The sequence below is a fragment of the Rissa tridactyla genome, chromosome 3 (assembly GCF_028500815.1).
Source record: "Rissa tridactyla isolate bRisTri1 chromosome 3, bRisTri1.patW.cur.20221130, whole genome shotgun sequence".
In the NCBI taxonomy this organism is placed as follows: Eukaryota; Metazoa; Chordata; class Aves; order Charadriiformes; family Laridae; genus Rissa; species Rissa tridactyla.
This window is the reverse complement of record NC_071468.1, coordinates 10,407,496-10,435,398: the sequence shown is the minus strand read 5'-3', so window position 1 is coordinate 10,435,398 and position 27,903 is coordinate 10,407,496. Positions and strand designations below refer to the sequence as shown.

Sequence of the window (27,903 nt, the reverse complement as noted above, 5' to 3'; positions counted from 1 at the left end):
ATCAGGAGGCCTCTAGGCCAACGCCCTGCTTAGAGCAGGGTCAACAGTGGGGTCCCACCAGGTTGCTCAGTAGACTGAGGGGAGGCTGCAGGTGTGGCTCCCAGCCCTGGAGGCTGGGCTGGAGGTCCAGAGCACGGCAGCAGATGAGGACTTCATCCTACACTCAAAGCGAACCAACCAAACCACCCTCCCAGGGCCCGTCCCACAGCTGCCCATAGGGGACGCTGGCTGAAATGGAGCCGTCGCCACAGACCACACTTGGCATCACCACAAGTTCTGTAAATGCATGGACTGATGAGGCTCAGGCAAGTTTGTCTGCGGTGTCAAGAGGCCACCAAGCTCTAATCTCAGCAACAAATGGCAAAAAAAGAGCCCAGGCGCAGATCAAGGCAACAACTCTCCATTCAGGTAAGGCTGATGACAGGGAGAGGTCCAGCAAGAGCTGCCGTTGGTGAGCACATCTGCGACGGATGGGGTGGGCATGGTGCACCTTCCCCGCTCAGCCACCGTCTCTGCAGCCCCAGTGACTGCTTAAGGAGACATCTTGTGAGCAGGAGGACACCAAGCTGGTGAGGGCAGGAAGAACATTTTGAAACAGCCAACATTGCCAAGGAAGGTCCACAGGGTGGCTCGCACCAAAAAGCTCCCCGCAGCCACGTTCTCTGGCACGTTCTCAATGCCACGTGCAGGACAGATGGACAGGCGGATCGACAGCGGGTGCAAAGCTTTCATGCATGGCTCAGAAGACGCGGTGCGAAAAGAGATGAATTAAGGAACTTGGGGAACTTGTATACTGGGATGAACCGATATAAAGACACGAACTGCATGTCGGCAGTTACGTACCTGACATTGCCCTGCGCAACTACATACATGACGGTACAACCTGTCTGCAGGCATATAAAATTACCTTAAAATGAAATTGTGTTGGAATTTTAATCCAAAGCATAGATGTAAATTGAAAGCTGTCAATAAGCACCCAGTTTGGGACAACGCATCTCATAGGAGGAGTCACAAAAACTGCATCCTCAAACAAGGAACGGGTTGGAGGCAAGAAGACCATCTGGAAAGTAATACTAGATACATCCCCCATTCCTACACTCTTTCCCAGGCTTCTTGCTACTGTTGGAGATGGAGCGTTGGGTGAGATTCGCATTGCTTCGAGGGGTCCAAGCCTGAGTCAATTCCAGCATTGCTGAAACTGCAAAGTGCAGAGGATCCCTACTCAAACACCGGGCAGAAAAATCCAAACGGAAGTCCTGGTCAGCCGAGACAGGAGCTAGGGGATGCTCAGGTTTAAATGAAGAGGTTGGTGGAAGGAAGGTTAATTAGTGGAGGAAGTGATCAGTGCAGGAAGGTGGAGCAGCTCACCCTGCTGGAGGTCTGGTGCCGTAGGGTGAAGGCAGATCACCTGGATGCCCTGCAGCTTTTCTCTACTCCTTTTTGGGGAGGGACCTGTTGGGAATGGCCTGGGAGGGGGAGGGAGGGAAGGACGGACCTGTGGCATCATGATGAGCACACAGCCAGGTGGGCAGAGAACCACCGGCAGGTACGGCAGAGCGTTAGACCTCGCTTCGCCCACCCGGTAATTACCTACAAATCACTCTCGGCATCCAGGCACCCCGTCTCCTCTTTCAGTGGAAGGAAGTGTGTGACTGTGCGTACCTTCACTCCCACACCCTTACTGTCTGCGCAGGCTTTCCAAAAATAGCCTTCCAGCCAGTGCTAAAGCCTGCTCCAAGCTCTCCAGGCAGCACTGCATTACTTTTTGATGTAAAACCCTGGCACTTCGTTGAAGATGCAGCGTGTCAGGGCCTTGAGGGCACTAATGGGTGTTAATTTTATTGCACTTGCCAGCCATGCACCTTCTGCTTGTGGCCCAGGACCTCATTTAAGATCAGGCCTGGGTCCCCTGTCCCAGTATGAGCTGCATTAGGCATGCTCTTGTCTCCAGCCCTGGCTGCCGCACGGACCTTGGACCGGCCTTGTAGCCTTGTCTCCTATCCCATCTCCTGCTCCGGGCCGGGCTTCCTGGGGGGACCCTGGTCCCGGTTCATCCCCTCGCTGTGTCTGGGGCTCTTGATGGACCCTGTCCCACCCCCAGTTCTGCCATCCGTCCTGAGACCCCCTGGGACTGTGCCCTGTTGGTGAGGGCACGGCCAGTGCTGGGGCCCCCTTGGCTCCTGGCTCAGCCCCTCCTCGTGGTGCTCCCTGAACCAGTGGGTCCGTGTGTTGAGCTCTCTGGCAACATTTCACTTTACACAGGATTACACTGTGCAGGTGACAGTGATTTAATCAGATGGTATCTCACCCCAGAAAACATTTGATCCTGCCTGGTCTTCCCATTCTTGCTGGGTCTTTCTTCCCCTGGCTGAAGGAGCAGTTTGGGTTTACCTTTCCCTCAGTAAAACCCAGCCTAATAATTTGGGCTGAATCTCTGCCCTGCTACAGTTTCCTAGCAGCCCTGGTGAGATGAAAATCTAAAGAAAATAGTTCCATGAGCCGACCATAGGAGGAAGCACAAGACGGGTCTGCGGGGTCTGGCGAGGGAGCAGACAGGGTGCGAGCGCTGGTGGTGGACCCGTGATCACACCTGGCAGAAGGTGTGGAAGTGGCTCACGTGGTTTCGCATTAAAGCAGGACCAATGTTCATATTTCTGATTGATAGGCAAGAAAAGAAGCTTTGGCCAGAACCAGTTTATTTTACAAAAGTGTTGTTATTGGCTTGTGCAACCGAGTGAAATGTCTGCACACAAGACAACTGCAAGTAAGGGAAAGTGTAGGCGTCTTGTTAATGCAGCACCAAGTCAGAACGGCACAAAGTCACTTTCTTCTAACACCAAACCAAGACCTTCAGGAGCCCCAGGACCTCTTTGTTGGCCTCTCCTCCGCATTCTTCAACTGAGCTGCAATATCTGGTGTGCACGCGTCCTGGCAAGAGCATTTGGACACACGGCTGCAGCCTGGGTCACCTTAGGTCGATACTGCGGGTGTCCTCAGCTGACTTTGGCCAACTTTGCAGGACCTTGCTGTGCAAGCGGCCTTTGCAAGCAATAGGAAAAATGGAGACTCCTCGTGTGCGGCACGTCTCCCTCCTGCAGGCATCCCAGCCTGGGATGAGCTGCAGTTAGACGGGGACACCTCCGCCCTCTGAGAGCAAGGTTAGCCTGGCTCATCGGCTCTGATGGACACGTATGTCCATGGCAGTCAGGCATAACTCGGAGGGGAGGCAGGATTTCAGGATCTGCAGCTTTCCCGTAAGAGAAAAACACCATTGAAGCACCAGCCTGCACCAACTGATCAGATCTCCAGCTACCCTGCAGCGGCTGAGATACCCATGGGGTGGCCCTAATTGCTAAAGGAGAAAATCAACCCCCTCACCATCCAGCCTATTACAGCTCCACGCGAGGTGTTACGGAACTACTGCTGGAAACAGAAAAGCCGGCACATTAGGGACTAAGTCATGTACTACTCTTCCCTCTCGACGAGCATTTGGCATCCCGACAAGGAGAAGAAAGAAAGACTGCAGAAGAAAATTGTACACGTGTGAAGTAGAAGGTAAATTCTTCTTTCCAGCTTTACACGTGAAAGCAGCAGCAGAGGAGTCCGCCCAATCTCACCACTGCTGGGCAAGTCCGAGCTGTTTGGTCCTGGGTCTCATTAACCAAACGGTAGGGTATAGTCAGTCACAGCGTTTGCACTCATGGTGGTCATTAACCAAATCTGGTGACTGGTTAAATGAACAGGTTTGGGTTAGAGAAATGCAGCAATCAACCGATGTACATTTCATGAGCAATTGCAGAAGGAGCTGCAGAGCAATGACCCGTAACCTGGCTTCTGAGGGGGAGGCTGGACCTGCTTTGCAGTTTAAATATGCAACAGCATATCAGGGAGAGTTTCTGTTCCTGGCTCTTAGAAGACCAGTGGTGAAGAAAAACAACTTGTCCTGTAGTTCAACTTCAGCTTAAACTGTAACCCTGGAGGCACGGCATTGTCCGATGTCCCCGCTTCACTCCTCCGTGCTTTCTTCACGTTCGTCCCGGGATGAGCACTGAAGTGGCCCATAGTGGAGGCTGGGGAGGCGCATTAGCTAAACCAACACAGGCGGGAATGCTGCTGAAAAGAGCAAAGATCTCTCAAGGCGACAGCGCGGCATCCTTTGCCTCGTGGGCGTGAGCCCGTGGCGTTACCCTGCTCCGTGTGCTCTCCGCCCGCGCAGCATGGAATATCTGGGCGACACTCAGCCCGGGTGTTCAGCCACTGAGGCAGGCCCTACAGAAAGCTCTACCTGCTGCTCCCCAGCCCTTCCTCGGCACCCCTCTGCAGCAGGGACCAGGGCAGGCAGTCACCGGCCGGGGCTCTGCAGGCGGGCGGCTCTCGGCAGCGCCGGGCAGCGGGGCAGCGCTCGCACTCCATCTGTGCCCGGACTCTTGATGCGCCTGCATCCCAACACCCAATGCCACCACTTTCCAGGTGGATGGCGAAACGAGAGCTGCTTTAAAGGCCATTTAAAAATGTCCTGTCCATGCCCCAGGACAACAGCTTGGAGGAGGGTTTGGGATGACACATCAGGGGAGGCTTAGATTAGACATTAGGAAGAAATTCTTTACTCTGAGGGTGGTGAGGCACTGGAACAGGTTGCCCAGAGAAGTTGTGGATGCCCCATCCCTGGAAGTGTTCAAGGCCAGGCTGGATGGGGCTTTGAGCAGCCTGGTCTAGTGGGAGGTGTCCCTGCCCAGGGCAGGGGGGTTGGAACTGGATGGTCTTTAAGGTCCCTTCCAACCCAAACCATTCTGTGATTCTATGATTCACAAACGCTCAAGACTGCGGGGTGGGTGGAGGGAGAGAGGTACAGAATATGAAGATGCAGCAGGAGATAACCTATAGCAAGCTGTCAGTACCTGTGCCACCCCACGTGCACCCTGCAAAGGGATTGTAGCCTTGGAACAGGCAAGGGGCTGCTGCACCTGCTTGGTGGGCGATGCACTGCTCCCTGAGCCTTCAGGACATGTCCGCCTGGGATGCATCATCTCCAGGGGCTGCCCCATGGGTCCAGCCTGTCCAGAGCACTCCCTGCGAGGGAGATGTGCCCACGTCTGGTACCCAGATGTGGCGAGGGCGTTACGGGACTTGCAGGAAAGGGTCCTGCAGGCTCTCCAGACAGAGTCAGGGTAGAGACCCTTCTTCCTGGTGCTCCCAGTTTAACTGCCCTGATCTCATCCCTTTTCCTAAGCTTGCTCAGTTGTAGGGCAGGGAGTTGTGTCTATCCTGTCTTGAAGTGCCAGTCATCCTCCAGCCAGGTCTCTGCCAGCCATGGAAGAGGTTGTACACCTCTTGGCAATTTTGGCAGTCCTGGAGTACCTGGAGCTGCCACTTCTGCTGGATTTTTTTTTGTTCCTTGCTCATGGACTAGGGACTTTTCTTTGAACCGTGTTGGTTGTGTGAATCAAACTGCGCCAGCTCTGATGCCACATCTCCTCAGTTCCTGCATTTTCCAGGCATTGTTTCTATAACTTTTCCAAAAATTCAGCAATTTTTCTGCTCCCTGACACACAGGGTCAAAGCTCTTGCCCAGCAGCTGTGTGGTATAATACTGTGTGTTATACAGCTGCGTGCGACACACCTTTGACGACCAGCCACCTTCAGCCTCTCAGATGCACTGCCCGTTGTTCTTCTACAGTGGCTCCAGCTGAGTAAAGAGCTCATTTGCTTGGTTGTGAACGTAAGAAGAGTGGAAATTCACATTAAAGACCCACCTGTTCCAGGAAACCATTCCCTGAAGCAGGCAACGGAAGAGCCACGGTGCAAGGCCCACGCAGCGGTGGCAGCAGCGGCCCTGTCGGGGGCTGCACGCTCTCACTCCTGTGCCTGTCGCATCGGTCCCCAGAGCACACCAGCACAGGGCTGTGACCTTGCAGGAGCACCTCATGGTCCTTCACGTGGCAGGCTGCAGCTCTCATCACTGCCTTGCACGTCCTCTGGGAAAGCGCTTTCCCAGGTGGAGAAAGGGACTTTGCGGGGAAACATTTTCACTTTTCCCAGCCTTTGGAGGACAGTGGTGAGCTGGTGGCCCTCACCCACAGCCCACCCTTTCTCCCCAGAATGCTCACCTCCCTGATTGCTTCCATCCATTCATCTCTCTCCTCTTCTGGGCACCTTCTCACCCCTCTCCATTCTCCCTGCCGCCAGGCCGTGACGTGACACAAGCCATACTGAAAAACGCTTAGCTGACGCATAGCAGCTAGGCTTTGGTGCCCCTGGGCATCCCTCCACCACGGGTTGCCCTCCTTCTCCTGGGGGCCTGTTTTGTGATCCAGGTGGGCTGGCTGGTGATCAGCTCACACCAGACAGAGCCTGTTGCAGCACCTGAGACGCTGCGTGGTACCCCCGCACTAGAAACAACAGGGCTTTCACAGCACGCTTCCCACGGCCTCCTTCCCTAACGCAGATCTCCCTCTCAAAAATGACAAGAGGAGGGAAGGACTCTTGTCCTTTCCCCCAACAGAAGCAAAGACGCCTCGTGCTGGGTCCGCTTGAAATGGATGTGTGGTGTGCACGCAGGATGATTCCTTTGGCTCTACCCCAAATGGAGAGTTTCTCTGTGACTTTTGACAACCTTTCAGCGGGGTCTCAAAGTCCAGCGAAGTGGCTGTATGAAAAGCCATGGGAAGTTGAGCTCCAAGGACAGAGACAGCTTTTCAAGCTCGTGTTGCTGCTCCTTGGTACATAGCGGCTCTGAATGAGCAAACTCCCCAGAAAAGATGAAATTCGAGGATCTCTTGCTGGAAATTGGCGGCTTTGGCAGATTCCAGATTTTGATTTTGTTTATCCTCTGCCTCCCAAGAATCAACCTTCCCATGCATTTTCTGCTGCACAATTTTCTTGCCGCTACCCCCTCTCATCGCTGTGCAATTCCACACCAGGAGGCATTTGTGAACCTCACCGTAGAGGAAGTTCTGCTCATCAGCATCCCCCGGGAGCCCGATGGCACTTTCAGGTCCTGTGAGATGTTCTCGCGGCCTCAGTTTCAGCTGCTGCTCAACTCCTCTCTGCGACCAGAAAACGACTCCATCATCCAGCCCTGCCAGCACGGATGGGCCTACGACCACTCGCAGTTCACCTCAACCATCTCCACCCAGGTAACGCCTGGCCCGTGACCTAGCCGAAAATGAAATTAGCTCGGTGTTTCAAGGAGCAGATGGAGAGGTATTCACTGGGTGCGCAGAATCAGAGGGGAATCTTTGCGTTTTAACTAGTGGAAATGACTTGTTGAGATAAGATTTGCCAGAATGGGGAAGCTCTCTGAAGCTCAGAGTTAGAAGCCAAAATTTATCGTTATTACTATTATGAGCATCTTGCTTAGAGTGATAGTTAGAAGTCAACATTTCTCGGTATAACCATGGATCATAGAATCATAGAATGTGTTGGGTTGGAAGGGACCTTTAAAGGTCATCTAGTCCAGCCCCACAAAATTAAAAGACACAAAATTAAGTGTCTTAATTTCTCCAAGTGATTGAGAGATTGGGGGGGAGCGGGGTGAAGACACACATATAGGATTTCCTACATGCTTGGGCTTTGCAGAGGATTACACCCATCAGGATTTCATGTGAGCCCTTGACTTGCTTTCTTGATTTTCCAAACACTTCGTAACTTCTATTCCCTTGGCTGCCCCTCCTCGCTGATCTCCAGCTTCCCCCTCTCCTCCCCAGCATTGTGTTGCCTCTTTTCTCTTACCACCCGTGTCTCTTACCGTCAAGCCAGACGTGCTCTCCACGGCCCACCCCCCGCTGAGATGCAGCACACCGGCCAGCCATAACCTTGAGCCTGCCTAAAGTCCCTGCCCATCAAACATTAACCGCCCGCCTTCCGAAACGCTTTGCTAGGGCTGACAGTGATACCTCTGGGTGTTAATGCTTTACCTTTCTTGAAAAGCGGCCCAAGTCACAGGAGGTCTTGGGGAAGGGGGGAATTTGGTCAGATGAAAGGGGTATGGTTGGGTTGGAAATGGTGGCAGATGAGCGTCTCAGAGGGAGCAGGGCCGGTGCCTCCTCCCAACCACCCCTGCTTTCGACGGACATGGAGGTGAGGGTCCGATGTGCACCAGGTCTACACCTGACTCCTGCACCATTTCAGGGAGAAAGGTGTCAAGCAGCCCTGGGGGAAAAGGCAGGAGAGGTGCCCCGCTGCACGGACGCTGCGCGTGGAGCCTCGTGGTGCGGTGGCCTCAGGACACATTCAAGGGGTCGGGGCTTTCTCTGGGGTCTTTTGCTCTGGCAGCAAGAAAGGTTGCTCAAGGTCTGGCCGGACCTGTCAGAGAGGCTGCGAGGCCGGGTTGATGATTAAATGAGGTTTTGCCAAGTTGGCACATACGGAAAATTAACTCTGCAGCTTGGCCACAGCACTCTCTAATGATTAGCGACATTTGCACCTCCGAGAAAGTAAAATGATGCTCATTAACTTAAATAGCAAGAACGTCTAGACCAACTTCTCAGTAAGAAATCAGTAAGTTAGGAGCTCCTAGAGCTGGTGCCTCCTCCCAACCACCCCTGTTTTCGGCGGGCATGGAGGTGAGGGTCCGATGTGCACCAGGTCTCCACCTGATTCCTGCACCGTTTCAGGGAGAAAGGTGTCAAGCAGCCCTTGGGGGAAAAGGCAGCGGAGGTGCCCCGCTGCACGGACGCTGCGCGTGGAGCCTCGTGGTGCGGTGGCCTCGGGACATGTTCAAGGGACCAGGAGCGAGCATTTGGTCTGACTCCCCCTCTGCCCTCCTCCTTCCCCCCTGAACGGGCAACTTCAAAGGAATCTGTCCGGGGCAGCAGTAACTGGCTATCAATGCCACCTTCCCTAACGAAGGCTGAGGCACGTCTCACAGCTCACCGCAGCGCGGCACCCTGCAAACGCCCGTCTCACCAGGGCAGTCCCAGGGCATGACAGAGGGAGACAGGGGAGACGCGCGCCCGGGACGAGTTGAAAGCAGCTATCGCAGGGGTCAGGAGAGGAAAAAGGGGGGTCTCTCTCTCTCTCCGTGGTAAGTGGTACCCAGGAAAGCTTTCCGATGCCCAACAAGTGTCCGCAGACAGGCTATCACAGTGGGGACAGATAACCGGGAGGCCTCTGAGTTTTCTAAGATGCAACTTCACTTTTTTCAGGCCTCCAGCACTGCCTTGTGTGCGGTTTAGTGCAGGATTCTACCCCTCCGTCGGATTTGGGCAATATAAATTGCAAGACAGGATGGCTGACCGCCGGAGGGAAGGGGTTCGAAAAGGCAACAGAGGCTGAACCGGGCACTAAGTGTCATTTTGTCCTTGTGTTTCAGTGGGACCTCGTGTGCGAGCAGCGCGGACTGAACCAGGCGACGGCAACCTTCTTCTTCATCGGCGTCACGATGGGGGCCGTGGTATTCGGGTACCTTTCAGACAGGTCCGACCCCTGTCAGGCTGTTCCTCCGGGGCTTCAGTTTCGTAACGGGAATTTCACAAACCCGTGGCCTGCAAAGGGCAATAGGAGGGGGGAGAGAAAGGAGAAAACACAATCGTAAAGGGAGAATCCAGCCTCTCACGTGATAATTGGATTGAAGTTATACCAGGGAGCAATGCATTGGCTAAATTAACGGAGCAGACGGTTGACAGCCCACCAGAGCAGCAGCTCTGGCCTTGGTTAGGAGTGAGGTGACCACCACGATGCAGTGGTGAGCATTGCTGCGGGAACAGGAAAAACTGGGGGGAAAAAAAATCCACTGGCTGTGAAACCGATTTTGGAAAAAACAACCGTCTAAAAAAAAACCAAAAAAACAAAAAACAAACAAAACAAAAAGAGAAAGCTGTTTAAAACAAGGCCAAAACAAGAGGCTAAAAGGGTCAACTCCTTGCAAGTTATATGCAAATTGGTTAAGGACCCCCAGGTGAGGGGCTCAGACCAAATGCATGCCTTACCTGGGAAAAAAAAGTCTCCAGAAAGCAAAACCTGACTGTCACTACTAGAGAAGCAGGGTACAGGAGGTTATTAGGAGCAGGGAGGCATTCCATGAGGAAGAGCTGAAGCAATGAGGAAAACAGGAACAAATCTGCTCGTTCTCATTAAATGTTAGAACGTGATAATGTAAACCTGAAAAAAAGCCTGAGTAATAACCTAGAAAGGGCATCAGTTAAGAAATGAAATATTTTTTTGCAAACGGCAGAAGCAGGAAACCTTCCGGAGAATATGTAGCGTGCGATCAGGGTGTGCTGTTCACCGTACGTGATTCATTATTTAACGTCTGAGCTTCCTGCGCAGGAAACTGCTTCCCAATTTCCTTCCTCTGGGATCAAACAAGCATCAGCGCAGCGGGCTGCAAAACCGCCACGCGGCAGAGGGGAATGAGCTTCACACTACAAAGAACCCAGAGATTTAGTGCTGAAGATGAGCATTTTTACGTCCATATCTTTGCATATATCAGGATACTTCTACAAGGACCCAAGACACCTGGCTGATCTTCAAACTGCGTGCCTTGGCTTCGTAGCTAAAATGGTTTTGTAGCACAGCTGGAGGGAAAGAAATTCAGAATCACGCAGAGGAGCAGGACAAAATAAGGCAGAAGGGAAGGTGTCTGCGAGAGCAAAATGAAAAAATAATTTGTTTTTCAAATGGGTTGCGAGGGGGAAGGGCCAGTAGAAGATCAAGGTGTGTAAAAGGAGCATCTGGAAACAAAAAGGCTGCAGTGTGAGACGTAAATGAGCCTGTGCTCAGAGGGAGAATGTGTAGGGGCAGGTGTTGGAGCTGGAGATTTGAAATAAGCTGATAGAAGAAGGCACGGAGAAATACACCAGGTGAATGCCAGTAAAGAGCCAGGAGCAGGGGGTGCCCATCCTAGAGCCCCACCGGACCTTTGGGATGAAAAAGCTGGAACGCTGCTGGCGCTGTGTGGCCTTCACAGCAGGGAGCTGGGAAGGCGTCACGTATCAAACCGGTTTTAACCTAATCTCCAAAAAAGATCTCAGGAGCTGCGTAGCAGGCAGCCTGATGTCTATGCGTACTGGGGAAATGAGTAGAAACTCTTCTGAAAGATCGAGTCGGTGGCTACAAGGGTAGATATGAGATACTGGTGAAGAATCAGCGGGGGTTTTGCAAAAGATTCGCGCCTTACAAATGTACTGGGTTTCTTTGAATGTGCCAGCGGGCATCTGAATAGGGGAGATACCATCTACATGGCTTTCAAGAAGTTTCCTTACAAAAGGCTCCTACAGAAATTGAGCATCCCTAAGATAAGAAGGAAGGGCTCTGCACGACTAGATAATTGAGTAAAAGCCAGGAAGGAGACGTGAGTGTTCAGTTGTGACAATGGAGGGAGACCTGCTTGGATTTGTGTGCTTTTCAGCACGTTTATAAATTATCAGGAAAAGGAGCGAGTGGGGAGCTGATGCTGAGTGCCCAGGCTGGTAAGGATGAGATCTGAGTGTAGAGAACCTCAGAAGAAGCTTAAGGAGCCCTGTGACTGGATGGGAACATCAGAACATCTCTCTTATGAGGAAAAGCTGAGGGATTTGGGTCTTTTTAGTCTGGAAAAAAAGACGACTGAGGGGGGATCTTAGCAACGCTTATAAATACCTAAAGGGTGGGTGTCAGGAGGATGGGGCCAGGCTCTTTTCAGTGGCACCCAGCGACAGGACAAGAGGTAATGGGCACAAGCTTGAGCATAGGAGGAGGAACTTCTTTACTTGGAGGGTGGCAGAGCCCTGGCACAGGCTGCCCAGAGACGTGGTGGAGTCTCCTTCTCTGGAGACATTCAAACCCCCCCTGGACACATTCCTGTGCCACCTGCTCTGGGTGACCCTGCTCTGGCAGGGGGGTTGGACTAGATGATCTCCAGAGGTCCCTTCCAACCCCGACCATTTGGTGATTCGGTGATTCTGTGACTGATTCTAACTTCTCATGTAAAACCGAGGCCTCTGAGCTGACCATAGCTGCCCAGGAGCAAGACTTTGGGGTTATGACAGCTCCAGGCAAACATCCACTCTGCAACGAGCAGTGGCTGGGGAAGGAAATGGAAAATTAAGAATCATTAGGAAAGGAATATAAAATTAAAGAGAATATCACTGTGCGGTACCATGCAAATGCGTGGTGGCCCCACATCTTGAATACTGCGTGCAGTTTTGATTTCCCTTCCCCCTCCTTCCCCGTCTCAAAAAGGTACAGAAGAAATGGAGAAAATTCGGAGCAGCTAACAAAAAAGATCAAGTTATGGCTTGACTCCCAATTAGCCAGAGCAGGACCCTTCAGTCTGCTAAAACCGCGGCTACGGAGGGTTTGAGAGCCAGCTGTGCCCCCGTGAGCAGCCTGGAGCAGACCCTGGCCACCTGAGCTACCTGGCCACAGGGCTCGCAGGTCACGTCAGGAAAGGCTTGCAGCCCCTGTAACGGCAGTGGGGACAGTGCATCCCGTAAGTCTGCAGCAAGTTTGTTAAACCTCAGGTGTCATAGCCCCCATTCTCCCCTAAAACCCCTTAAAAGCAACCCCACTGGCAACCTTCCTTTCCTCTAAGGGAGAAGAGGTCCCGCTTCTCTGTGCTAACCGTAAGGCAGAGGTTTCAATCTCTAGTGCCCCAGGGTGAAAACCACCTGGTCCCGGCATTTTGCTAGTTTGGGTTCGTTTTGTTCTAAGCCTCTACAGACATTTGGATTTGAGAACATCTCTACTGACAAATTTTATCCCGGTAAACCTTTCAACAACCTTCTCTGTGAACATATACATGAAAAAATATACAGAATCATAGAATATAGAATGGTTTGGGTTGGAAGGGTCCTTAAAGACCACCTAGTTCCAACCCCTTGCCAACCCCTTCCAACCCCTCCCACTAGACCAGGCTGCTCAAAGCCCCATCCAGCCTGGCCTTGAACACCTCCAGGGATGGGGCAGCCACAACTTCCCTGGGCAACCTGTTCCAGTGCCTCACCACCCTCACAGTAAAGAATTCCTTCCTAGTATCCAACCTGAATCTCCCCTCCTTCAGTTTGAAACCGTTACCCCTTGTCCTATCATTACACTCCCTGATAAAGAGTCCCTCCCCATCCTTCCTTTAAGCCCCCTTTGTCTGCTTTTTTCCAAATACTCTTTTGTACCTTGTCCTTGTACCGGATTGGCTGTATGATGTTTTGGCAGACTTCCAGATTGGGATATTTATGAAAATGGCTTTTTTTTTTTTTTTTTTTTATAATGCATTTTTCTGCTTGCGCAGTTTGCGCCTTTTATTGCGTCTTCCACATTTAATCCTCCAGAGGCAGTGCTTTCCTATCTCTCCCTTTGAAGACGATTTTAAAAGCATTATTTCTAGCAGCCTCCCTGTAGCCCGCAGTCCAACCCTGCCAGCTCGCCTCTGGTTTCCCTAGCAGGTGGCATGCGTTTGCGGAGACAATCTAGTAATGGCTCCATAAATAGCTGCCTTGCGCACTGCGGGGAATCTTATGGCTTTATATGCTTCCTACCGCATTTTCAATAGAAGCATTCGTTTAAAAAAACGTATCTTCTTTCTTAGGCAGTTATCCTGTTGGAAAGGGGATCCAGCTCTGGTGTGTTTCTGGGTGTTTGCTGCCGCGACCCAGGGGCATTACGATGACTTTTGCAAACTGGCTCTGCTCAAATTTCAAAGCAGATCCAGGAAACTGCCTGGGTCCAAGCCACAAGGGTTTGTTTTTTTTTCCCTCCGGTGGATTCATTAACTGGCCGCTGCTTGATGTCATTTATGATCATTTTTAGGAATGCTTTGTGGCGTTATGTCCTGGCACATCATTTTTGCCCCTGGAGCAACTGTTCTTGCCATCATCCTTCTCAGGTGGCCACTAAGGGAGCCCTAGCGCCAGAGTCAGACCAGGATTTCAGCGCCGATAGACTGAACATCACCTGTTGACAGGGTTAATTTACTACTCCAGTTTGAACCTCAGCTTTTGTCACATGCAGCCCTGATGTCCATCAGAAGACCGATGCCTTGTGCTCCATTTTGAGTTTTAGATTTTCATGGGTTGTGGAGAAATACATACACACATATTTCTCGCTCTGTGTGTGTGTGTATACACGTGCATTTGTGTGTATTTGATAGTCTGGATTTCTCCACACTCTCCACACAGGACTCTGCACCAGGGGTAAGATGGTCCTACAACTTCCAAAACCCTTGGGGAACAACCTCCTAGCAGATTCCTCATAGACCCCCTTAGGACATCAGGGCTCTTTGCACACGTGGGCTGACGATTGGATTCCTTTTATTTTCCTTTGGGATCTTTGTTTTCCTTCCACGGATCAGGATGAATGTGTCACGGCTCGCTCTCCTCCTCCAGAGCGGTGGCAGCGGCTCGTCCTGAGTGAGCCATGGGAGGAGGACACGCTGGCATGGGGACAGCCATTGGAGGGAGCAGGGTGTGCCAGCAGCATGGGATTTCAAGCCGACACCACTGCATTTGATGGCGGTGTTGAACAAGGGAGCCCGATATAGTGTTTTGGCTGCCCGATGCTCATGGGGCAGGCTGGCCCTCTGAATGGGACCGCACCACGGTGGCACCGGCCATACCCAGGGCTGTTTCCTCCTCCCCGGGGCATTGCGTCTTGTGCAAGAGCAGGCAACATTTTCATTTTCCTTCTCACATCTCCGGTTTGCCCCGTTTCAAACCTGCTCCTGAGATAGGTCTCCAGCCGCTGTAATCCAGCCTGTGCTTGTGGCAGGTTCGGACGGAAAACCATGCTCCTGCTGTCGCTCATGTGCTCTGTCGTGTTCGGGATGCTGAGCGCCGCCTCCGTCTCCTACAGCATGCTGGCCGTCACGCGGACCCTCACCGGGGTGGCCCTGAGCGGCGTCTCCCTCATCGTACTGCCTTTGGGTGAGTTCGTGGGAGTTTGTGGGTTTGCCCGGTCGTAGAGTGGGACACCCGCCAGGCAGCGGGTAGGTAGGGACTTGTCTACTAGCCAGGGCAGAGCTAGTAGGAACAGGAGGTATGTGTGCAGCTTCACTACGGGCAGCCAAAAGAGCATCCCGCTTGGGAGGATCCGAGAATCGCAATTTTCTGTTCGGCTAATTAGCGCTTTAACAGTTTACTCAAAATACAACAACCACTTATTAGCACTGCTGTTGCAACATTAACACTCGCAATCCATGCTGCCCAACTCCTGTATCAGGGGGATCATCAGTAGTACGATAAAGCCACGGACCAAAGCATCTGCCCCTTTCCTCTGGTACTGAGTTCTCACCCTTCCAACAGACTGTTGAGACAATTTGTCGGCGTCGCTCAGTGTTCTCAGCAGGAGGAGGACGGTGTGTCATTTGCAGGGTGTTTCCGCCTCCCCAGACCTGAGGTTGCTCACCATTTTCACAAGTTCACGGTTGCTATTTTTAGAAAGGTTAGGGGGAAAGAATCACAAAAAAAAAAAAAAAAAAAATCATACAGAGCTAGGCAAAACTGAAGCTGAAGAATTTAGGTAATTATCTAACAAAAACAAGCTCCAAATTTCAGGGTACCCAACAGAGCACTGGGTGATTTTGTAAATACAGTTGGCAAGACTCATTGTTCCCAAGAGCAAGTTAGAGGTGCCGCAAAAATTTCCAGGATTTTTGCAAATATAGCCAAAATCAAGCTAATATGGCTTCAATACTGGAGAAGTCCACACAAGACCTCACAAATCCCAAGGCCTGCTATGGCTTTTTTATTGTGATAAAGGATGATGCCGGCAAGGCAAAGTAGAGCTTGGGAGGGACATTTCTAATTGTTAGAGGTTGTAGCAAGATGTCCAGATCTTTGTAGGGAAATTGGCTTTTAGTTCACACACAGAAACAAGGAGACCACCATCTGCTCTGCCTTCACATGTGCATTAGTATCTGCTGCAGGTAGATTCCACATGAACGACAATTCATCTTAATATATTTCTTTCATCTGAATATATTTCTTTCATCTGGAATAATGAGTGGGCAGAGAAATGGGAAACTGTGCGGCCAAGATGGTTAGGGAAAAAAAATTATCTGTTTGATGAAGACGACCATTTGAATGCTATTGAATGGGATAAACAAAAGTGTCGTCTAAGGTGTTTTTAGCACTGTTTCTTACTCTATGTCCACTATTTCTTCATTTAAGGCTTTATTTTTAGTTGCTTGCAGCTTTGCAAGAGGTTAAGCATTATTGATGAAGGTTTTAAATGTGCCAGATGTTGGGCAAACAGTGGAACTCTCCTGGAGGAGAAGACCAGGGACGTTACCTTGCTTCGCCCTTGTTAAAAAGCCCTGCAGACCCCCTCCTGGAGAAGCCCTGTGTGTCCCAGCTGAACGTTGCCTCCCTCTTGCAGGGATGGAGTGGGTGGACATACAGCACCGCACCCTCACCGGGATCCTGACTAGCATCTTCTGGAGCATCGGGAACATGCTGTTGGCCATGGTAGCGTACTTGGTGCGGGAATGGCACTGGCTATTAGTAGCCGTAACAGGACCTTGTCTTCTGAGCATCGTCTGCCTGTGGTGAGTGCAGTGACTTGCAGCCGGGCGGCTGGTGGGGATGGGAGCGGGCTGTGATTTGCCTCCTCTGCTCCGCGAGCCTGTAAAACGTCCCAACGCCAGTCCTAGGATTGGCTCCGGCAACCCAAAGAGGAGCGGGACTCGCCTGTGTCCTGCACTCGGATTCCAAGGTGGCAGCTCTTGGAAACTGGGTTTCATCTCTCCTCACCTCCAACAAGTCCAGCAGCCAAGGTCGCGCCACGGCCTTGGGGACAAGGAGGAGGCAGGACTGGGGCTGAGGACAGGCATTTGGGGGAGAGGTTGCAGGGCAAAGGAGCAGGATTTGGTGCCGCAAGCGCTGTCAGATGCGCTCACAACAAGCAAAGAGATCCCAGTAAAGGGCGGCAAGGCCAAGCCGGGTCCCTTGCTTTCATCCCAGGTAGACTCAAGATAAATAATTTGTCCATCCTCTGTCCCCGCCTCACTGGGGGGGATACCTCTGGTACCAATTTTTCCATACGAGCCAATGGCATCTGCAGGCTAGGTCAGGTGCATTTATCTCTGCGCTTCCCATGGCCTTTCTCAGCCGTGTAACCATCCTGACAGGTCAAACGCATTGGCTTGCTGTGGGCTATTTGCCTCCTGCAGCCTTACTTAAGAAATACCCGACATCTCTTAAGCCTTAAAATGTGAGACAGTTCATTTAATCAGAGCAACTCATTTTCCTTCTTCTTTTTTTCTTGTATTAACATGGACTAGAGTAGAGGGCTGATTCCCTCATGCTGTGACTGTAACGTGAAGTGTATTGGATCAATTTATTCGATGATCCAAACCAGTCCTTTGAATAAGCAGCTCCATTTCCTGGCTGGACAAAAGTCCCGTGTTGAAATAAGCAAGAAGCTACTCTCACAACAGCCCCACTGAAAACATTCAGAAATGGGGGTCTGGGTCTCCTCCACCTTAGGGTGGTTTTTTGGTTCCTCTTGGGACATCGGTGCGGTGCTGGACCACACGGCAGAAATCACAGCTGTGTCTCTCAGGGCGACGGGGAGCTCCAGCTGGAAACCAGGCAGAATAAGCTCTGATTGTTAGACACTTGGACCCCAAAATTATGTGCTTCATCGCTGAGCAGAAAGAGTGAGATCCAAATGCTAAAGTGCCTTTCAGCTGCCATCAAAGAGGCTTCTAGAGCCTACGGTTTGTCTGTCCATGAGCATGAAGCAGTAGATTAAATAGCTGCACAGATCTAGCAGAAAAATCTCAAATAACACATATGAAAAAATGGGATATAAACTCATGCTGTTGTTAATCAACGGCTTAAAAAATATGTATTGTTTTACTGGTGATGAGAGTTTTCTGGCAAAGAGTTACATCTGACACTTCACCGATCGACTCCAACGCAACTAAAATATGCGTTCTGTTGACTTTTTTAGTTTGAGTTGTTTGCTCTTTCTCTAGGACAACCAGCCATAAAAAATTGAGTCCTGGGAAGTGCTGAAATTCGCAGATACGTTTGGACCCACCTTTTCCATGATAACTGATTATTTTTTCTCTCTCGTGTTAATGCCTTTTATGGAGATTAGTTCTCCAACAAATTACACCGTAGTCTGATCAAAATTCAAGCACCCAAGAGGTCAGTGATTGTTGGATAATTAAAAGTCCCTGACGTATGGAATCAAAATCTAATTTAGCACACTCTGTAGATACTGTTGACACAACGTCAGAACTCAGCTGAGACATTAGACAACCAAAAGACATAACATTACACTCTGGAAATGGTGGCAATGAGTGCAAAATGCCACCTTTCACTCTTTGTATTTCCCAAGGTGCATTGGGTTATAAGCTTTTGGGAAGGACCTGAACTTTCCAGAAGACCAGCTCTGCAAAGGTTTTTGCTCTACACATCCTTTGCAGCTGCTGCTTGAATAGTGACAGCGGTTGTTCATTAGGTTTTTTGCGTAACCTGATTCAGGGCACATTAATCACCAACAGCTTACAGGGAACTGGTCTCGGCCCGCTCCAGTGGGAGACTCCAGTGAGAGATTTTTGACAACTGCATGACCTCAGTAGACCTCACACCCACGTACTTCTTCAAGGTTATAAGTCTTCCCACTCACTGCACAAGATGCTCAGCTGAAAGTTTCCATGAGAACCACAGATTCTGTTTCCTACTTGTCGCGGGGGACAGGTTTGGGTAGCAGGAGGTAGGTGTTGGCCGCTCTCACAGAATGTAGCCACTGTGGGGTATTTCCAATGTCTTCCAAACCCTGGCCACTATGCAGACCCGCAAGATGCCACGGACCCTCTAGGCCAGATGGGCTGCACTGTGGCTTGGGAAGCTCCAGGACAAACAGGGCCACGTAGCCATGAACTGCAACCAGATGCAAGATCAGAGAGAAGTCCAAGAAGAGGGAGTTGCAGATGCTAGTTTGTGACAAGTGCTGGATCTTTTGCTGGAACAGACAGAAAAATAAGAGTCACGGGACTCCCACCCTACACAGGTCTGCTACGCAGACCGCTCAGAGTTGCTAATTAGCTCCAGAGCAGTACAGCATCCCTTGTCGCTCAATGACTAGCATGGATACTTCACTAGGGGCCACAGCTCCAATGATTTAGACCCCAGTTGACCGTGTTGTGCAGAAGGCTGTGATTATTGTGAAAACCAAACAATTTTAGCCATTAGCAAAGTAAGTATAGAGCCCGCTAATTCCTTTCTGCATAGTAATTTTTTATATCCTACAATTTCAAAGTTTAAAAGAGTCCCAAAAAGCACGAATCTGTAAATATAAACACCGAGGCCAATTTTAACCGATAGGAGTTTGAAACTTCAACCAGCTCAGGAAAGTCGAGCTTCGATCAAAGATCACATGCTAAAAATTTTGGCTGGATAGACTTCAATGGTCAGGCTGTAGTCCATTAAGGGTAGAACAGCATGTACGTGTAACAGGGTTGTCCCATTACTCGTATGCTCATGCACCACAGTCGCTGCTTTTAGCTGAGGTTGAAGTCTCACAGAGGAGACCCCCTCTCTTTGGCCAGGGCCATGTGTGTGGGTTGGCAAACATGGAGCGCCAACAGGAACACTGTCTTCTCTCCTCGCACCAGGTGGGTCCCAGAGTCTGCCCGGTGGCTCATAGCCAATGGCAAAGTGAAACAAGCTCACAGGCATCTGCTTAGATCTGCAAGAATGAACGGAAGGAAAGACTTCGCTGTCTCACCAGAGGTGAGAAACTGAAGATCCAGACACGTGTTCTTCCTCTCCCGTTTTCTCTCTCTCTTATTTTACTTCTATTTGATACCTGAAGTAATGCTCAGCCTGCGATGTGATCTGTGGGGCACTGTGGTCCACGGGGAGCCACGCTCCGTTTTACCCCGGGAAGGAGCTACATCCGCTCCCTAAGATAAAGCAGTGGCTCAGCTCCCATAAGGCCAGAAATCCCCTCCACTAGGTGGAGTGCCTTTCCATTCACTATTGCCACGACAAGAAGCCTCGATGCACCGGACACGGGACTAAATACGCAGCGAGAGAGGAGCCCAGCCTCAAAAAATACGGCAAACAAAAATATTGTTGGCCACGCGCTGGTACAAGTGCTAGCAGAGAGCAGACGCACGTTAATAGGATGTAGTTAGCGTATTTTCTCTCATACTGCATTTGAGATACTGCATATAGAGTAATCCACAAATGTAAAGGCTCGTCCACCTCAGGCTGCACTTAAGAGTACGTGTCAAACTGGAAGCCTTAGTGCCCCAGCGGTGAATGTGGCTATGAAGAACGTTTAGCATAATCAGCTTTTTCCCCTGGCTAAAGCTCTGCTCTCAAGTCAGTCGTGGCTCTGCCAGCAATTTTAAAGGAACGTGGCATTTAAAGGGTGAGGCGTTGGGCAAAGCAGGCAGGTACCTACTGGTTTGAATCCATTTTTGCTTGACCCCAGAGATGTAAAGGATGGAGTGAAGATGCTCATCTGGATGACTGAACAAATAAAGGGGAAGGAGAACCCAGAAAAATAGCTATCTATCTATTTTCGGCTCCAAAGCCCAAGGTATGAGGCTGATCTGGAGGTCTTTGTCTTGTACTGAGTTCTATCTTAAAAATGTATTTTTGCATTCAGACTCACAAATGTCAAGGCCTTGGTCCATGACACTTACTTAAGGACATGCTGGTCGCTCCAGGGCATGGTGATAAGCTCAAGTGACATCCCAGCTCTAGGGAGGACTCAAGGGCCAGGCAGGAGCTGATCTCTCCCTTTGGAGAGACACCAGAGCGTAGTCAGCGCTCGCAACCACCCTCCACAGCCAGGCTTGGATGGCTGCACGTCTGTCACCTCTGACTAATTTGGTCCACATGATTGGTCTCGACCTTCTCAAGAGCAACAAAGCCCAGCTGTGAAATCTGGTGGGTACGGAAGCCTGTAGTTCATTAAACATCAATCTTTCCTTTAACGTCTATTGGTTTTCCTCTTACCAAAAGAGGAAGATGGGAAACCCCTGGCACCAGCTCAGGAGCCTTGTGCTTTGCTGTCACGGTCCAGCTGCATCTCTGCGTGCAGCCAGTGCTCCTGCATCCACAGCGCTGCCCCGTCCTGGCCAGCACGCCACTTTTTTAAAAGCAGTTTCTTAATATCTGTTGAAGAGGCGATGAGCCCTTTTGATTTACAACAGAAACATGTCGTTCCATCATGTGAGAAATTATGAATTTACTGGTTGTTGCAGACAGGAGCCGAGCGTGACTCTTCCTTGCCTTTAATCAAGCCAGTAGCTCTGACTAAACATGTGAAAACAACAAGTTATAACCTCTTTCGTTTAGCCTTGACTGATGACTCTGTGTTTCGGAGTGCGGCGTTTCACCAGGAAGGGCATGGGCTTGCAGCCTCATACCATTCTTGGGGCGAGGAAATATACCTGGGGCTTCCCCGCTATCACAGCCTTGCACCAAGTCACGCCACGCTGTGACCGCGGGACCACCACCAAGAAAGGCTTGCAGTTGTGACTCATCAGGTTTATAGGGACATACTTATTTTTCTTGTCCGTATCCAAACATGCAGGCAACACAAAACTGCCGGATTCTGGCTCGTTGAGTTGACTTGACTGTGCATCAGTGTGTTTTGATGGCTTATTAAGGTAACAACTGGTCTTCCTGAGTTCAGAAGACTGAACTTTGAAGGACGTATAATCTCCGGATAATTGCACAGCACGTTACTGACATACTCCCAGGTTTAGTAGCATTGTTTTACAGAACTGATTAAGGAATTTCCCCGTGTGAAATTCTTTTTTCAGTATGAAAGGCTTTGTCACTCATCCAAAATCTACGAAGGGTAGCATGCAACTAGAAACAAAACCTTAGCTCTTCCCTAGTAAAACATGCTGTTACTTATAGCTGTCCTCTTCCCTTTCCTAATGCTTTCTTTCATTTGTACAATTCTTTCAACCAGAGAGCTCTTTGGGCTGGGATTCCTCTTTTATTAAACATTTCCGCAAGTCCCCAGCCCCCATAGTTGTTCAGCACCATCTTAACTGTAGGTGATGCTGTAGGTCTGCAGATTCCTTCACCCTCCTCCCCCTTCCAGCCATCACTGAATTATGTACATTTTAAGTTTCTTGGGGTTCTCGCTGTTCTGGCTCTCCCAGTTGTCCTTCCACATACCACGAAATCTGGCTAACAATACATACTGGAAGATGTTTTCCATGTTAACGTCTTACGTTACCGATTTTAATAGCAAATCATGCAACTTAAAGAGAGGACAGACTGCCAACGGGTTAACTTGAGTCTAACATTGAAATTCTCAGCATTGCAGAAGCAGTCTGTTATCAGTGCTATGATTCATCCTATGCATTTGGATGAAAAGGCTTATTATTTGTCCGTGAAAAAGGTAAAAAAAAGAAGGTAAAAGTTTAAAAAAATAACTTACTTGCCGTAGTGCAGTATTAACACAAGTTACCAGATCCAGAGATGATTGTACAGAAATAAAAGAAAAACCTGGGTTCAACAAACCACTAGATAATGTAGGAAATGATCATCGAGGTGCTAAACAGAGAGACACCCTGTCTGGTTCAGCAAGTCCCTGACCGGCTGGAGGCAGTGACATTTCTAGGGGAATATCTCTACACGCTTGCCCGGCTCCTCTGTAGGCGCCACTGCAGGACACTGTTGGAGACAAGGCACTGGAGAAGATGATCCTCTGGTCCAAGACGCTGCGGGCCCTCTTCATCCAAGTTGTAGGTTCCCTATGTGGCTCTGCGGCTGGGATTAAGTATTTATGCAAAAGCTTGGGCCAAGGCTTTGCTTTCTCTGAAGAGGGGATTGATTTGAGAATACATGCAACCAGTTAACCGGACTCTCTCCTCAAGGTGTCCTGTGATTCATAGCCTAATCTAATTGTAACTGCCCTACCCTGATGATTTTTGGACATGGTGAAGCAAGGCTGCCCTGAGAGGAATTCACCTCTCCCGACATTAGGTGTCCACACCATCACTGTCTGCAATCTCCTTTCCAGTCTGCACTCTAATGAATGATGGAGGCTAGCAAGCGGTTCTTCTGACCGAACGCGGCTGTTTGCTCTAGGATAAAATGACTCCATCACTCCCCCTGGAGATCTCCATTAACTGCACAGGGAGCCCACGGCAACCGGCTTAGGTACAGCTGCCTGCATTGCAGACCTCTAGTTGGGTGACTCTTGCGTCTCAGCCAGTGGGTAGAACTTACCAACTCTCCTGGTACTTGCCCCTAATTCCATTGCTCAAATTCCTCTCACTTCTCAGTGCCTGACTTTTTTATGTATAGTCTGCATCCGTATAAACAGATGTATAAATAATCACACTTTACACAAATGCATAAAGCGTGCAGCTCGCTGTCAGCTCCTGCCCGAGGCCTGGCACAACGGCAGGCAACCACATGGGGAAGGGGGTGCAACTGGCCAACGCTGACTTTGCTAACACCATGATCTGACATTTTTCTGCAACCCTTTCTGCCACGCAGGGTATGTGGGTACGAGGGGAGCAGGGGCCATGGGAGGAAAGAGAGGCTTAAAACGGTAGGCAATCTATAAAATTGTAGGAAGACATGCCTCTGATAATGTATGCCCAGAGAATCGTTCTGCAATGGGAATGTATGGAAAATGCAAGGCGGAGCCGGAGCTGGGAAGGGCACCGGCCCCAGCCTGTCTAGGGTTTATGTCTGGATCCTAAATGTACAGCAGTTGAGCTATTATTACCTTCTTCCCACCTCTCTCAGGCTCTCAGAAGGATGGCAACAGACAAAAAGCCAGGAGAGAGTTACTCCTACATCAGCTTATTCAGGACACCAGTCTTGCGGAAGATCTCTCTGTGTTCTGGGGCTGTGTGGTAAGCGGTGTCCCTTTGCCCAGGGGATTTGTCCTGCAGTTCCCCGGCTGGATTTCCCTAATCCCCATCTCCACACGCTCCTTGCAGGTTTGGCGTTGCCTTCTCCTATTACGGCATGAGCATGAACCTAACTGGCTTTGGGCTCAACATGTACCTCTCCCAGTTTGTCTTTGGCATCATTGAGATTCCAGCCAAGATGATCATGTACGTGCTGGTGAATCGAGTTGGGCGACGGCAGAGTCAGGCGTGGGCGCTCATTCTGACCGGACTATGCATAGGAGCCAACGTCATCATTCCCAAGCGTGAGCCGCTCTTCTGCTATACGCAGTCCTTGCTAAAGGGGAGGTTTCCATTCTGGGCAGTGCTAGAGAACAGCAGATCTTGCCCACAGGCAACTCTGTATGGAGATGTCCTCCTCCTGTGGGTCAAGGTTGCTAATGTGGGCTGGCCCTAACATCTGGGAGCAACAGGTGGTCTCCAGTCACTGTGAAGTGGCTAGTAAGGGTCCAGTGACGGAAAGGTGAAGTGCCTGGTTTTTTTATAGACATTATCCAATGGGAAATGTCAGGACCTATCCTTTCACCAGTTCAGCTCCCACTTGGGCTAATAGTTACCAGACTTACTGAACCAGACTTTGGAGGCAGCAGCTCCAGGGCTATGAAGCTCCCTGTTTTGTCTGTAGGAGCAGTGAACCTTCTTCGTTCTTGTACCTGAAGCCACAAGAAGCTTCTTCCTAGAGGCTGCTCTTAGACCACTGTCATGAATGTCTCTTCTTTCCTCCTAGCCTTCACCTCCCTGCGCTCTGTAGTAGCCATTATGGGCAAAGGTTTCTCAGAAGCTGCATTCACTACCGTCTTCTTGTACACCTCAGAGCTCTACCCCACCGTACTGAGGTAAGAGATGCCACGTGCCTGAGGGCACAACCAGAGCCTCGGTGGGATGTCACCCTCAGGTCTTCCACATCAGCACAGCAGGACGTGCTGTTGGCTAGACTGCGGGCCTGATGCCTTGCCTCTACAAGTAGCAGGTTCTAGGGATTACACATACTCACCAGAAAGGAGCAGAAAGCTACCCTTTTTTTTTTACGTGGCTTATGTGTGATTAGGTTATGTTGGTAGGAAGATGTATCAAAAGGTGAGGAGTATTCCGTGTGGGAAGATTTTTGAACTCCATAAGGCATCTGTGCTCAGTAAAGTCTTAATTCCCTCTGATAATCTGCCAGTAACTGTTAAAAGACCCCCCCAAAATAATAATTTGAAATATCAAGTTTTATAAGGGGGACATACTACTACATGTTTGACAGTCTTCTGGAATTCAGATGATATTAAAGCAGGGATTAATTAGACTTTCAGGAGGAAAAAGAGAGCTTTTTCTTCATGAAATATCCAGGTAATGGTGACATAAAACCGGACTGAGCATCAGCATAGTTTGGGATATACCTGAGGCGGGTGGAGGGAACGGCCTCACTGGTTTCTTTGTGAAAGTCTGGAAAACCTCTCTTGATTACGGCAGGGCTTGTGGCTTACTTCACGCCGTCCCTCCCTGCCCAGAGCACCCTCCTCTGCCATATAGTCCTTTAACTGTCACTGGTGTGCTGTATGGGGGGAACGACGCGCGTTTAAACCGGAGTGGGCATGCTCATCTGCTACTTTTCTTCTCAGATGGGCTTGTATTTGCATGTGCTCAAAGACACTGACAGGTAAAGACAAAAATGTTGGTTCCTTCTGCAGCGCTTGCTCTGTGGATGCGCGAGTAGGTCCCGGCACGCCTGTTGTCGGCGTGAAATGCCACCCATCCCCTGAAAATTAGTAAGTGGACTAGGTCCCAGGTCTTATTTTTGGCCTCTTCTCCAAGCTCTCCTAGGCTTATTGCTACAGCAGGACCAAAGGTGTTCACAGGTATCTCTAGTTCATGCCACCTGCCTGGAAATACCTGGGAGAAGGAGGGACTTGGGTTTGCTCTCAGCAGATCAGAGGACTTACAGGGTTGTAGCCATTTAAAGCAGAAACAACTTTAGAGCAGGTATTTTTAGTGGGGAACTTCTCTCTCAGATATAGATCTATTTATCACAGCAGCTACAGTTACTCTCTGAGAAATATTATCATTGTAGGAAGATATGAAGAAATAAAAAAACCTCCCCAGAAAAAGCACGGCAGAGGAAAAACCTGGAGGTGGGGAAAGCTTCTGCATTTATAGAAAAAGAGGGGGAAGGGGCAAAGGGTCTGCACTTTTTCCCAAGGTCTGACATGAAAGAAGTACTATCTCTTTCTCGTGGTGGTCTGGGCCACCACGGTGCCCTACCTTTCCAGGCAGAATGGGATGGGGTACACCTCCTTCGTGGCACGCCTCGGCGGGGCTTTGGCCCCCCTTGTGTTTCTGCTGGATGAGGTGTGGAGGTCTCTACCCGAGGTGACCTACTGCGGGGTAGCAGTGTGCTGCGGCTCGGTGGCCTTCCTGCTCCCGGAGACGCTCAACGTGCGCCTGCCTGAGGGCATCGAGGACATCGAGAAGGCACAGTGAGTCAGCTCCATCCCGCCCTGTGCGTGGATCCTGATGAGAGAGGCAGGGGACGTCCCTCTGGAAGGGACAGCCCGGTGGGGATGTGGGCTGTCAGGCTTCCTGCTCTTCTATCCATCAGCCCAAGCGTGCCGCCTTTTCTTCCAGAGTGAAAGGGCCACCACAAATCGGCGCTCCCGAGGGCACGCCGCTACAGACTCTGCCGAAGTGAGGGACTCTGTGGGACGGCCGCTATGGAGGACTGCAAAACCGAGCCATGCTCTGACCTGTCAATAAAAGAGCCTTTGCTGTCTACCGAGTCTCTCTCTGCAAGGGAAGTGGGGTGGAGGACACTGGAGGAAGGAGGCCGATCACAAAACCAGCTGGAGGGAGCCAACCCCACTCTGTAGCGTGGCCAGGAGCAAGAACGCAGAGGTCTAGCAGGGTCTGGAAATAAAGGCACCCTGTGGCAAGCTCTTGCTGGACAAGCAGCACCTTTCAGATCACCGCCCAGCCTTCCCGAAACTACTATCCATTAGTTTACGCACCACAAGAAACGCGATGCAGCAATAAAAAAAACATCAAGCGTGAATTGTACAAAACAAAATAACCTCAAATAAATCTAACTGGATGGTGGATAAACCGTAGCTACGAATATTTCTTGGATTTGGAAATGGTCTGGACACTTTTCACACTGAGGCCCAAAGACAGCAAAAAGCACACGCAGGAATCTCACCGAGAGTGGGACAACTGCAAGCATTTGTCCTACGTACATAAAGAAGAAAGCAAGCTTTTGCAGATTATTGCAAATTTTTTTTTTTTATTTATTTTTACAGATTATTTTTAACACAACCTTACTACATTAACTTTTGCATTGCATATTGAATAATTTGTTACTTGATTTCATTCTGCTTACCGGTCTAACGCATTGATCTGAAATTCAGGGAATGCCTCTGCATCTTGCACTTACTTGTGCAGACAACACCGCTGAGCCACCACAATATCCATAAATTTGGAACCCTGACAAGCATCGCTTCCCTAAATCGGGAAGAGGGAATGGCCTCAGCATCCGAGTCTCAGGCGGACCGTGATTCCCTGGGCTGTGAGACGTTTTAAGCTCAGCCATGCGCAGCCCTCGGAGGATAAACACAAACCCGGGATGCATCTGGAAGCGGGTGGAGAGGCGCATCCAATCCCAGGTCCGTGAGCGCCTCCTAGTAGAAATAAACTGCCTGGCAAAATTATATACATCACCTTTTTGCTGTAAGGCAACAAAAGGAAAGCAAACTCCTCAGAACCACCCGCGAGGCTAAGAAAATTTTGCGAATTATTTCTGTCTCAAAGATTGGGTCAAGTAACCCGCCAAAATCCCTGGGCAAAGCCTGTGCGCTGCCTTGGGTTCGTCAGCGGCACCCCCATGCTAATAATCAGTGAGCCGCAACACGCCGACACTGGTAACAGGGCACAATATACCTTCGAAAGTGCCATGTGTGGTGCACTTGTTCGGGCACCTGTTCAGGGCACTCCCGTACCTACATCAAACAGGTGCTGGAGACACCTAGGCGCTCACACCATGAGGCAGCACGCAAATTGTGCCAAAGAGTAGAAATCAGTAGAAATTTCTGGATTTGGAC

The 27,903-nt window shown here is 50.3% G+C and overlaps 1 protein-coding gene across 1 annotated transcript; it reads left to right on the top strand.

Annotated features, from left to right (window-relative positions):
- Positions 1-6,637: 6,637 nt before the first annotated feature.
- On the top strand, positions 6,638-27,011 carry SLC22A7 (solute carrier family 22 member 7). The gene is made up of 10 exons (XM_054195056.1): positions 6,638-7,136; positions 9,314-9,417; positions 14,683-14,837; positions 16,291-16,459; positions 19,541-19,658; positions 23,664-23,773; positions 23,861-24,075; positions 24,558-24,666; positions 26,083-26,289; positions 26,438-27,011. The coding sequence occupies exons 1-10, from the start codon at positions 6,759-6,761 to the stop codon at positions 26,499-26,501; spliced, it is 1,629 nt and encodes a 542-aa protein (XP_054051031.1). The 5' UTR covers positions 6,638-6,758; the 3' UTR covers positions 26,502-27,011.
- The last annotated feature ends 892 nt before the right edge of the window (positions 27,012-27,903 follow it).

What these genes read in the sequence shown, in the direction of transcription:
- SLC22A7 (XM_054195056.1), top strand. Translation starts at nt 6,759, where the DNA reads ATGAAATTCGAGGATCTCTTGCTGGAAATTGGCGGCTTTGGCAGATTC. An exon ending in CCTCATCGTACTGCCTTTGG is followed by an intron (nt 14,838 to 16,290) that starts GTGAGTTCGTGG and finishes TCCCTCTTGCAG; the next exon opens with GGATGGAGTGGGTGGACATA. An exon ending in CAACGTCATCATTCCCAAGC is followed by an intron (nt 24,076 to 24,557) that starts GTGAGCCGCTCT and finishes CTTTCCTCCTAG; the next exon opens with CCTTCACCTCCCTGCGCTCT.